General features: G+C 32.2%; 1 protein-coding gene and 1 long non-coding RNA gene across 3 annotated transcripts in view; both read right to left on the reverse strand.

The window, feature by feature from the left end:
• LOC102591037 (pathogen-related protein-like) overlaps nt 1–3662 on the reverse strand; it is a 37044-nt gene extending 33382 nt beyond the window's left edge. Inside the window, exons 1-4 of one of the 2 annotated variants that reach the window (XM_006356213.2) lie at nt 3347–3615; nt 2781–2913; nt 2149–2450; nt 1663–2061 (exon numbers count right to left, since the gene is read on the reverse strand). In XM_006356213.2, the coding sequence (XP_006356275.1) occupies nt 1912–2061; nt 2149–2450; nt 2781–2913; nt 3347–3481 (720 nt within the window). In that variant the 5' untranslated portion in view covers nt 3482–3615 and the 3' untranslated portion in view covers nt 1663–1911. Of the gene's footprint in view, nt 1–1662; nt 2062–2148; nt 2451–2780; nt 2914–3346 lie in introns of those variants that run through there. The other variant, XM_015312768.1, reaches the window with a different exon arrangement.
• Nucleotides 3663–10285: 6623 nt separating this feature from the next.
• On the reverse strand, nt 10286–11728 carry LOC102591699 (uncharacterized). Its single transcript, XR_368009.2, has 2 exons — nt 11429–11728; nt 10286–10629 (listed from the first exon to the last, which is right to left on the reverse strand). It is a non-coding gene; the product is annotated as an uncharacterized lncRNA (long non-coding RNA).
• Between the last annotated feature and the right edge of the window lie 798 nt (nt 11729–12526).

Consider the following 12526-nt stretch of genomic DNA (forward strand, 5'->3'; position numbering starts at 1 on the left):
TCTTCGCTAACGTGAAGGTCGCAAGAGAGGTCAACCCTTCGCGAATGCCAGGCACAACAGATATCAAACATCAGAAAATCAGCCAACACACAAGTTTTCGAATGGACCCTCAAAATTCGTTCGAAACCCCATACACACAAACCAATCCAACTGAAATTGACATTCCGACACAATGAAATCATCAAAACAAGAATTTGAGGTTTTCCTGATCCGAAACCCATAAAAGTCTCAATAAACTAATATAATGCCTAAAAAGACCAAACTAAGCTCGGAACCTCAGAAAATTCAATCAAGACCTTCCCTACGCCTAAAATAATCCCCCTAATCCTACGAGACTGACAAAAATTCGATCCGAGCATCCGAACCTCGAATATTGACGAAATCAACCCAAAGACTAAAATCTCATCAACTTCCAACTTAAGACCTCAAATCCACGAAATCACTCAAAATCTGAAACCAACTACTCTCCTAGACCAAATTCTGCATTCCAGAGTAGATGGAACTAACAGAAATCATTCTGAGATTCGAAACTCCGATTGACTCCAGAAACCACTTTTAACAACTTTAAGACTACCAAAACAAAAATCTTCTAAGAATCTCAACTTTTTACTGAACTTTCAAAATCAACTTTACAAACCAATCAAAAAAGACTCAGAGCAACTATCAAAAAGGATAAAATCATAATTTTACGAAAAATTCTAAAAGTAACCTTCCGGATCATTACATATGAATTACGCTTTCTATTTAAAGTTGTGTGCATCCTCGTTTCAGATTGCTTGGAGGAGAATTATTCCGTCAAATATGTTCTAAAAATATAAGATATACATGTTGGTATTTTAAAACAGAACATATGAAGTAATAACTAAAGCTGTAAATATGTATGGGAAAAGGTATTAGGGTTGTCGATCCTTAATTTGAATAATGCAATTGGATATATATATATATATATATATATTAAAGTATGCAAGTTTGAATAGTCTTGGGTTATGAAATAGGTGGGAGTTAATTTATGTATTATAGTATATTTTACAACTAAAGTAGTGAAGTTAATCTTATTTCAAATGCAATAGTGAGGTTCAAAGTTAGTAAGATGGTCAAATCATTAGAAACTTCACGCTAATCTAAACTTTTCTTTCTTCGTTTCTTTTGTTGTACAATTGAATTTTAAACACAAGAATAAATGAAATGATGAAAAGTGTTACCAATAATTATTTTTTATAATTATAGTAATTTTGAATTGTATAAATAATCTTAATTAAAGAAGACATTCTTTGACTCTTTCAAAACATAATGGATTTCTTTTTTGGTTTCTCGTTTTCGGTATTCGTATTGGATTGAGTCCTGACTAAATTGAAATTCACGCTGAAAAGTCTTATATTGGGGGTAAAATGCTTCTTAACATAATTTTTTTTTTTAAAAAATGCTCCCTAACAAAGGTGACTTCATAACCAAGGGAACTTGAACCCAAGAGTTTTGATTAAGGATGAAGAAATACTTATCACTCACTATAGCAAAAACAACATTCAGCGACAAAATATATACACATTAACAAAGAGTGTTAAAGCTTTTACCGACATTAATTAATTATCATTAGATCCAATGTCGCTATAAGCTTCATGAACATTATAAAGAGTGTAATTACCGTTAATTAATTACTGCTAAAGCTTATTTTTGATATAGTGACTCCACCACAACCTTGTTGATTTTACATTAAAGAGTAAAACATTCTCTAACAAAGGTTTGACGGTTGAAGAAACATTAATAAACTTCAAAGGGAAATTACACTTTTGCACCTATTTCTATTAAAAACTTAAACATAACCATAGACTTTTACACATTCAAATGTATCATGTATGGTAGCAATAAAAACTAGCTTATTCAAATCTTAAAAGTTGTTGCTTGTAGATTATTTTATTTCATGAAAGGGCATTTTGAAGCCTCCAATAATGCCATCTCACTTGTGGATTCGCCATTTTTTCCTCCTTTCATAAGTGGCCCAAGCAATTCTCCTCTATCAAAAAAGAACTCTGCCTTAACAATCTTGTTACTCTCTTTCTCCAACTGTTTCAAACACAACATAATTCAATTAATTCAAAAATATAATTTATTTTTAAAAAAGAAAAGAAAAGATGGTTTTTTGGTAAGTACTTCAAAAATGCCAATCCCAAAGAGCTCAACAAGTTGTCCAGTTGCAACATATCCTTTAAATGGACCATCCATGTAACCCCAATGCCTAAACTTGTACACAATTTCTGGTGGTCCTGAATAAACATGAAGGACTTCGATCGCGAATCCTCGTATAAATATCGATCTAAAAACATTTTGTGATGATTCAAATGTTTCATCATCAGGATTGTAGACTCTTAGGTTTTCTGGCAATGAAGTTTGTAGGAATGTGTTATAGCCACCACCCAGCTTTATAGCTTCTTCCGGTGTTAGCCCTTTCCTTCCTATAAAAATTATCAGAGAAAATTCTCTCAAATGATCAAAGAACAAACAATAACAATAACAACAATTACATCTCAATTCCAAATGAATTAAAACTACCTATTATAGAATTTATCATCCCATTCAATTAAATTTGAACGATATAGAGAAGATCAGCATGATCCCTACGCAAGGATAACATACACAAACCTATGACAACACCAAAATATGTATATAGCAAACTTTCCTTTTTAATAAGAGTAACACTTACATTTAGGTTAGTTACTCTTTTTTTTCCCCCTGTATTATAATGAAGGCAAATTATATATAGACAAAATGTAACAAAAGAGTACCATTGACACTCTTCTTGAACTTTGTTGGATCAACAGATTTCATGTCATTAGGATCTATTTTGTGAACTAATTCCATTTCCCAAGTCTTCAATAGCCTTTGTACTTTATCTTCAACTGATCCTTCAGCCCATACCTAAAAATGAATAAGAGGCAAATCCAGTATCTATTAGTATAACATTGAACTTCTATAAAGGTAACTATTAGTATAAACGACGATAAAAAAGAGAGGATAATTTACATAAAACATATAGTGTTAAGAGCTAATTACATTATTTTCCCACTCTTTTACAAATAACAAAAATCCCTTAAAATTTATGAATTTTGGATACACCATTGGACTACCGGATACATCAGCAGACATCCAGATACGTAGAGAAGGGATATATCCGAAAGGGAAGGGATGTATCAGAGAGGGGATAAGACATTCAAATACATAAGGGAGATGGGTTTATATCAGAGAGGGGAGGGATGTATCTGAGATGGGGATAGAAATGTATCAACGAGAGGGGAATGATGTATCAACGAGAAGATTTTTGAAATCTTTAATCCAAAAAGAAGAAACATACATGAGTTCTTTCTTGTTCAAAGAGCTTATCAACAACATCATAAGTAGGAGGACCATTTCTCCATTTGGTGTTTTTGAGCTCTTCATCACTCAAGTAGTCTCTGTATTTGTCTCCTCCTCCTACTAAACTAGCCATTTTGATTTTAACTGAACAAACCTTCAGATGAGGTTTTATAGGATAAAAAAGTTAACCTAATACTAACAAGTCCCAATCAAGTTTTTGCACTGATTGTCCCGATTTTGGAATGATCTTTAATTTTTGTCAATGCTTTTCATATAATGAAAATTTGTGGGCAAAAGTGTCTTTAACTATAACCTAATTTCGCTAGGCAGCTTGTTCGGTATAGTATCTAATTCGCAAGACATAAATTTAGACAACTTTTGTCTTGTCTAAGCTAATTATGACAAAAGTTCTTTAGGAATAAGTGATAAGTCGTGACATAACTTTATGAGTTTTGAAATTATGTCTATGCTTCTATCGGCATAGGTTCCATAAGAACTAAGTTATGTCTTTCATTAGTGCCTTGTAATTTTTTTCGATGTCAAGGATATTTTCAATTACTTTCTAGTGGACAAAAAATTTTAAACTATAAACTTGAAAGGTAAAAATAAAAGACCACCCAATAATATGGACTTTTCGTGCGAAGGACCAAAGTCTTAATTTGCTTCAAGCTAGTAAAAAAAAATAAAAAATCTAGTCATTTTCTTATGGAAATATCGTGGAAACAACGCGTACTAAAGTTCAAACTATATAGGATAGTTTATGGATTTAATTGGGACCTCCAAAGAAATTTCTATATTGACTTGTCCATCGTTTAATTTGCCATCTTGATGCTAACTGAACAAACCTTGTGGATAGGTTATATATGATAAAAAATCTAACCGAAGCTAGTGTTTCACCATAAATTTTTAAATATTTTTGGTAAGTCGTTTTTTGATGAAGTTTAACTATGTGTTTAATCATAAATTTTGAAAAAATAAATAATTAAAAAAAGTATACCCATAAATTTGTATTGTCATTTTATAATAAACATGTTCTGTTAAAAAATAATCTTATAACTTAAACAACAAAAACAACAATATTGACAAAAGCAATACATTAATCGCATACTCAAATGTTTCATATATTGATTGACAAATAGATATTAGTTGAGATTGATAAGGTGTTTTTATAAAATATAAAAAATTGGGATAGTTTTTAAATTTAAAAAAAAAATCAAATACTTGAACTTGGGATGTTTGTCAAATATATTTGTCAAATAATAACAAATCGTATGGCCAAATACTTTTTTTTTTTTAAAATCAAATGTATTTGAAAATATTTGTGGCAAAACAACACCACTGATCAATAAAAGATATTTTATGTGTTGATGAGTACCTCCAAATAAAATTTGGCAATTAGTAAAGAAGCAACTTTTTCATCTTTTGTTTTGATGTTCTTCCATGATCCTATACTACTCTTCCCTCTTTCACATTTTTTTTAATGGAAGCAAATTTGAACTTGAATTGTGACTTGTTGGAGTTGAAGTGCCATTATTATAAATGTCAAATTTGATGGGCTTATCCATCGTGTGGTGCAAATAGTCAATCACAATCAAAATTTCAGCACAATACACATTATATAATCACTATAAAGTACAGAAATAACCCCAACAATATAATTTGGGTGTTAATTACATTTTATCTCGAAAGTTTTCTAAATTATAATAATTTTGATTTTTCAGAACTTGCAGATACATTGCTCCTTTTCCCAACACATAGCAAATAATACATAAGTTATGTATCAGATATATAAATTATATATCAGATTCATAACTATAAAGTTGTAACATCTCGCAATTTGGAATAACTAGGAAGAAGCCAATAATTGGAAATAGTCATTTTTGGAAAGAATAAAAATCTGAAAATTTTTTGTTAAGTTAGAATAAGTTGAGTTTTGGCCAACTTCAAACGACCATAACTCCTAGCTCAGGATGTGTTAGGTGTACTTCCAGATATGGTTGAAAATCTCTTGGAATAATATTTCCAACGCCGCTGAGTTTGCGCAATTTCGAGTTCGTATGAGTGAGTTATGCCCTTTGGAAGTTGGTCGGTTGGAATAAGGAAAGTCCAAATCCGGATTTTGAAAGGGTAGCTTGGTCTTTTCCTTGCCCAATTATTTTATTTCGTTTTTGGTAATTAAGTTAGGGTCTAAACATAATTAGATCAGTTTACGCTTTTACCAAAATACGCTAGGGCTTGGAGAAGAGGAGAAAAGAGGAGAAAGGAGAAGAACGTACAAGATCCGTCGATTTCGTCAAGGATAGCTTGTGGATTTCGTCGGGGTGATCCCTAAAAAGGTATGTGAGATCACACAGCGTTGGGTTAGTTCGCCCACGCGCCAATCATGATTTAATTCAGCGAATTTAAGTCTTTGAAAGTTTAGAAATTGAGTTCTTGATGGACATTGTTGAAGGTTTTCTTGAATTCTTGTGGGTTGTGTTGATTGAAGTTTCTTGCGATTTGATTCATGTTTTCGGGTGTAATTTCGGTTTGAATCTATCATATATTGAGGGTATAAATGATTCTAAGTGTTTGGGGAAGGAACCATGGAAGTTTAGAGGGTTTAGAGATGAAAAACGGAGAAGAAAAGACGTCAAACACTTGGGGATAAGGGTGGGGCGTCGCGCCAGCCAGCGCGCCCCAAAAGGGCCTCTGAATCTTCACCCTTGGGGGCCACGCCAGCCAGCGCGCCCCAGACCAGTCCCTGAATGTTGAAGGCTGGTGCCCCGCGCCTCTCAAAGCGCCAGGGAAGTCAGTTTTCCCCATTCATTCCCCACCTTTTCGTACTTGTTCCTTAGCGTACCTATGTTTTCTAGTTGATTTCAGCACTCTAAGGTACATCTAAACATCATGAAATCATCCATAAACATGAGATCATGAACCTTGAATCCATAATTCAATTCAAGGAAAGTTAGGATCAAAGTCAAGAGAAGTTAAAACTCAAGTCTAAAAGTTAAGAAGCAAGTCAAAGCAAAGTTTATAAAGTTTTCAAAAGTCTTTAACGAATGTTTTAACTTTGTTTTAAGACTTAAGTTTCAAGTTAAGCAAAGAGTAAAGAGTTGAGTTTATTTCTAAAAAAGCTATAAGGGAACTAAGTATTTCCAAACAGTTTATAAATGTTTTCACATTTGAGCAAGAAAAGGAAATATCGATTTCAAGAGAGCTTTTAAGCTAAGTTTTGAGTAATTATCTCAAACAAAAGAAAGAAGTTCTGATTTTAAATCATATGAGCTAAGTATATTTTGGGAGTAGTATTGAGCACCGATATGGGGATGCGAGTTCATATTAACTCAAGTCTCCATAAACCATGTAGCCATTATGGGTAGTAAAGGATCATACGTTTTAAATGACTCCTTAAGATGCTTTTAGCATAGACTAGTGGATCCACTTAGTGAGTTAGGTTCTATACCCATGGCAAGGTATAGGACGGTCCTTGGTAGCGTGAGGTAAAACGTTGTACCATCACTTAGGCTCATAGTGGTAGTTCTTGGTTAGAGAATGTCCCACAGAAACTATATTACTTTTTATATGAGTAAAGTTGAGTTTATTATTGCATTTTTCCCCTCGCATACTCGTACATTCAATGTACTTATGCCAGTTGGCCTGCATCTTATTATGACGCAGACGCAGGTAATCAGGATCAACATCCAGCGCCTCGTTGATCCAGTTTGAGCACTCAGAGTCAATTGGTGAGCCTCCTTGCTTTCCGGAGGACTCCTTTTACTTGCTTTCTAGGATTTCAGTTGTTAGAATGATCGGGGATCCTGTCCCGACATCCCTCTTTGTTTTAGAGGTTTCATAGACAGTTAGTACTCAGTTGTCTTTACATTACTATTTCATATGTTAAGACTTGAGTTGCCATTTGGCCAAGTTGAATGTTTGACCTTTGAACATTCTAAGTTATTTTTATCGAACAGTTTAGTAAGTGCGTTGAATCTTTGTATTTATGCTTTTAAGTCTTCCACTGAGTAAGTAAGCCAGGCCAAGGGTTCGCTTAGGACCAGCAATGGTTCTCGAGTGCCAGTCACGTTCAGGGTGTAGGCTCGGGGCGTGACAAAAGCAAATTTGTATTGATTTAGGTTTGAAATAATTGAGGTTATATATCAACAATAACATTTGTACCAAATACATTGTACACAAACAAAGTTGTAATGTATCTGGTAGAGGTGAAGTGATATATACCAGGATGTTAAGAGAGAAAGAAGGAAAAATTGAGTTTTTGTAATTAATTCATATGGTAGAATTTTTTTAAAGATCATGTTATCTTAAGTCATGTAATTACGTGCTTTTTCCTATTTATTATAATGTATATGACACTATTATATACATTCACCATATATACATCGACCAACCACCATCAGAGGTGGACCCACCTTTGAGGCAGTGGGTGCACGTGCACACGTATATTCCTAAATAAGGATCATATAATTAAATTTGCACATTAAACACATAAACTAGGTTGGTGTAGTGGTTCAACATTGTTTGTTGCGCTTGTTTGTAACTTGTATTCAAACTAGCAATATCAAAGTGTAGACTAAGGGTCAAGACCATCTAATCATAGAGTGAACTATGTTACATTTCGTTTAATTTATATTTATCTATATAATTTTATACTTATTTGACAATATTTTCCGATGAAGTATCGTACTTCGACTAACTTGTATATGCTTTTAGTAGTGCCCCATCTTCTTCAAATTCTAGATTCGTCTCTAACTTCAATACCCTAATCTCAATAATATATAAAAATGAAGAAGAAGAGGTAATTGATCCAACAGTTGGCTACTTGGAACCTTTTCATTTCGATTTGTAGATCTCAAGATCCTTCTGTCTAACGAATGAGTTTACAAACCACTGTCCAAACTACCATTACACTTAAAGTTGGATTGGACTAGCATTTTGGAGACTCTTTAAAATGATGGGTTGGGCTGGATTGAGTTATTGGATTCTTCACCTTGCTGGGATTGAACTCAAATGGATTGGACCAGTGTTTTAAAAAACTATGTTGGGACTCGCCTCGAGGCTCACTCTGGGGCGGGGCTCTAGCAAAACGCTCCGAGATTCAAGTGTGGGGCTTAGTTCCGTAAGACTTACGCTCTAAGCATCCGACTGTACACCCTAAGAACGCCCAACGCCTAACCCTTAGGCTCGTCTAATAGATCTTACACAAATAATGTGTTAAAATCTTTTTTTAACATTGTTGACCCTCATAATTCTTGAATAAGTGAATGATACTTAATAATTTTTTAATCTATAGAGATACGAAGATTGAGAGTAACTCAAATAACAACTTGTAGTATCGAATCTTTACTATTTGGTAACACTGTGAATGTGATTATATATTACGTAACATTTCTTTTAAAAATACATAGTGAAATCATACTTTTCACTAATCATTGGTCTTCATGATTTTGTCATATGTCTCAAAATTATCATATTTTATTTAGCTATTTGAAAGTAATTTTATTTTTATTCATAATGGAGTGATATTTTTATTATAATACTAGTAAGTTTTATTAATTATTCTTTTTAGGGGGTAAAGTGTATAGTATGATAAAAAAAATATTTTTAGAAATAATGATAATGATTCTTTTAATAATAGAAATTTAAGATATTAGATTATTTATATTTGTATAATCATATTAGAAGTTTTATTTTCTATGAGTTTCCTTAATCATGTTTGTAATTATTTCAAAGTATTAATATATATATTTTTTATAATTTTGTGTTATTATATTATTATACTATATTGTAAATTAAAAATTTAAAGATCCATAGGGCTTACGCCCCACGTTTCGAGGCTTACGCTTCGCCCTATACTAAGTAAAATGACCTGTCTCACGCCCCCGCCTTTTAAAACACTAAATTGGACCATATTGTTTTAGTAGCTCTACCTAATTGTTAGTCTCAAGGCATAAGCATTTTTTTAAGGAAACAACACAAATCACATCAATTTAGGTTGTAATTACATCCGGACACACTAGTTTAATAAATTATCTTCTGTACCATTTTTTGTTCGCCAGATACATATATCTAACAGATTCAGGTATATGTGTCTTGTATACATACGGGTCAAATTAGGTATAATTCATTTCCGATATATAGTATTCAAATTTGATTCGCATGTATCTGGGATACACTCGCGTCTTTCCCTAAGTATCTTTATTTCAGAATGTATCTTAGTTTCACAAATTTCGTGTATATGTGTATCCAAAATCAATAACATCTAGTGTATCCTATATCAATTTTATTAGTGTATCCGATATCAAACATTTAGTGTATTTGTGCACAAAAATATGTATCGATACCAACATACATACATGTATCTAGTATTCAAAGATGCATTTATACGTTCATCAGTGTATCCGTGTAGAAAGAAGGGGTAGTGAGTTGAAAGAGAGTGAGAGAGAGCGAGGGTTAGAGAAAAGAAAGAGGTGATTGTGTAATTAGTTTAGAGTATATGTAATTATTTAAAAGTATCAAAAGATCAAACATGTATGATAGAGATGTTTATCTAACTAGATAATTTTCTCTTCTTTTAAAGGTTATGTTATGTATTTAGTCAATCGGTTAAATTTAAGGTAATTTACATAAATCTCATAGTATTAAGATCTAATTATATTATTTCCCTACTATTTTTCAAATTACAAGAATTCCTTAAAAATTTTCCGGATACATCACTGGACTTTCGTATACAACACTGGACTTTCGAATACATCAGTAGACATCTAGATACATAAGGGAGGGATGTATCATAGAGGGGATAGGACATCCGGATACATATGGGTAAGATGTATCATAGAGGGGAGGATTGTATCTGAGAGGGACGGGATGTATCAGAGAGGAGATGGATGTATTCGAGAGGGAGATAGAGATGTATCCGAATAAAAACAAAAAAACATAATCCGAGCCCAACACCATTCAATTTTGAAGCACAATTTATTTAGAGTTACATATACATCAAACATATGATGTTAAACACACCAAGAATAGAGATTTGAAATAGTACATATATTTTTTTTAATACTCAAGATACAAGGAATAAATCCAAGCATCTATATTTATTTAGGTATAGGGTGTATCAAACACAAATTCCCACCCATAAAGTTACGGGAATACATTGATCACCACAGCCATCGCCACATTTCCCAGCAAACGGCCCACAAGCACATACTCCATTCACCTTCCTTCCTAATATTGCCATTTCTTTCAAATCCTGCTTTTCCCCACTTGAACATGCAATCACTATAACAATAAAAATTCACATTTTTTTCGTTATCATGTTTAAATATAATTGTCTTTCTTAAGACAAGTGTTAAATTTGTATACTTATATTTTGTAATTGATAGCTAAAGGAGCACTCACAATCTTAAAATCCTGGATCCACCATTGGTTTAATACAAGATTACTGCATTTATAATTAGTCCATGAAAACATGACTCATCCAATCCACTTAAACTTGGGTGGGCCATGACCGTTCCATTATTAATTAATCGCCTTCATTTATTAACTTAGTCCATTTCAATCGATACAATTTAGATCATCTAAAAATTGGATTGATTTAGGTTCAGTAATATATTGAACCATGAGAAAATCTTGTCAAAATATTTTTAAAATTACTGTTAAATATAACCATAATAAAATAAAATAAAGTTTATTTGGTAATTAAATAAATTATAGGGAAAAAAATAGTGAAATTTAAACTTGGTAAGAGTCCAACTTAGCTCAAAAACCTTTTAACCTGACCATTTAACACCCTTACACCCAAATACAACTACATGGGTAATATGCCTCCACAAATTAACTAGACCATACTTGCAAATCTCGTAAAGTTTGTTTGTTTAGCCTATCCTGACTCAAATCATTTCAAATCAAGTAATTTTTTAACAGATTAATAATTTATCAATTTATAAACTCGGTCATTTTAGCTCGCTCAAATTTAGTCCAAACTCACTCATTTGACACACCTATATGGTAAATTTATTTGCTTTATATGTTATTTATGCATATATAATATAATAAAGAAAGAAGGTTAAGCACTTACAAGATGCAGCAAGAAAAAGAAAAAGCAAGAAAGCCAACTTAGCACTTGAACCTCTCTCCATTATTTATTTATTTTTACTTTTCTTACCTTCAGCTTGCTTGGTGATATCTAACTAGAAATATATTCCTATGAATTTATAGAGGTGAGTTATGCTTTTCTTTTCTTTTTTTCCGATTAGTTAATTCTTTTTTGTTTTATTGTAATTGAAAATAGGCCTTGAGCTTTCAAAAAAAGTCATCTCCAATAATGCACATAGTTTTTCCTTCCAAATATTAAAATCAATTAAGAGTGATCCTATTTTTGGATGTTATGATGAATATTAGAATCTATGCATACATATGTTTAAAACGTTGGACAAATTTAAAATACGCAGGGGCTTAATAAACAAATAGATTGACAGTACCTGCATTTATTCTTGCTTAAAACATGGGCTAAGACTTTGTGTAGAGACAAGGCAAATTAAGCCTTTATCTTATCGATAATCACTTAAATTTGTCTACAAATTTTTACTTAGATATCAAAAGTGTGTCTAATTAACACCTCAATGCACATGTGGTAATAAAATTACTACTATTACCATTTGAAATAATATATATAATTTAATTTTACAAACTGATGCTTCAGATTATCATTGGGGAGCATATATATATAATTAAATAGCATATTTCAACTTAAATATATAAGTATAAATTCAAATATTGTTAAAAGTTTGTATTATCCTTGTATATGAATAACACTTTGTTAAACCTATTTATTTTTTTTTGGAATCCTCATAGCAATCCACAATCTCTGTCACAATGTCTCTGAACACTTTGTATTAACCTGCTAAGTGCTCACTATGTGATAGCTTGCAAGTCATACAGAAAATATAAACCTCAATAGGCAAGCCCCATGTAATGAGTTCATAGCTAAATAGTAGATGGAGGCTGAATTCTATAAACCATTGTTTGAAATATGAGATCCTCATGATGTGGTTAAGGAAAATTGATAGAATACTCCTATTAATTGAATGCTACACGAAAACTTGTATGTGAACCAAATTGGATATAATTTATTCAAATTTCAGAAGCGGTAAAATTAAAGGAGATTCAATTTCGA

Source organism: Solanum tuberosum, unplaced genomic scaffold (assembly GCF_000226075.1).
Source record: "Solanum tuberosum cultivar DM 1-3 516 R44 unplaced genomic scaffold, SolTub_3.0 scf00213, whole genome shotgun sequence".
Lineage (NCBI taxonomy): Eukaryota > Viridiplantae > Streptophyta > Magnoliopsida > Solanales > Solanaceae > Solanum > Solanum tuberosum.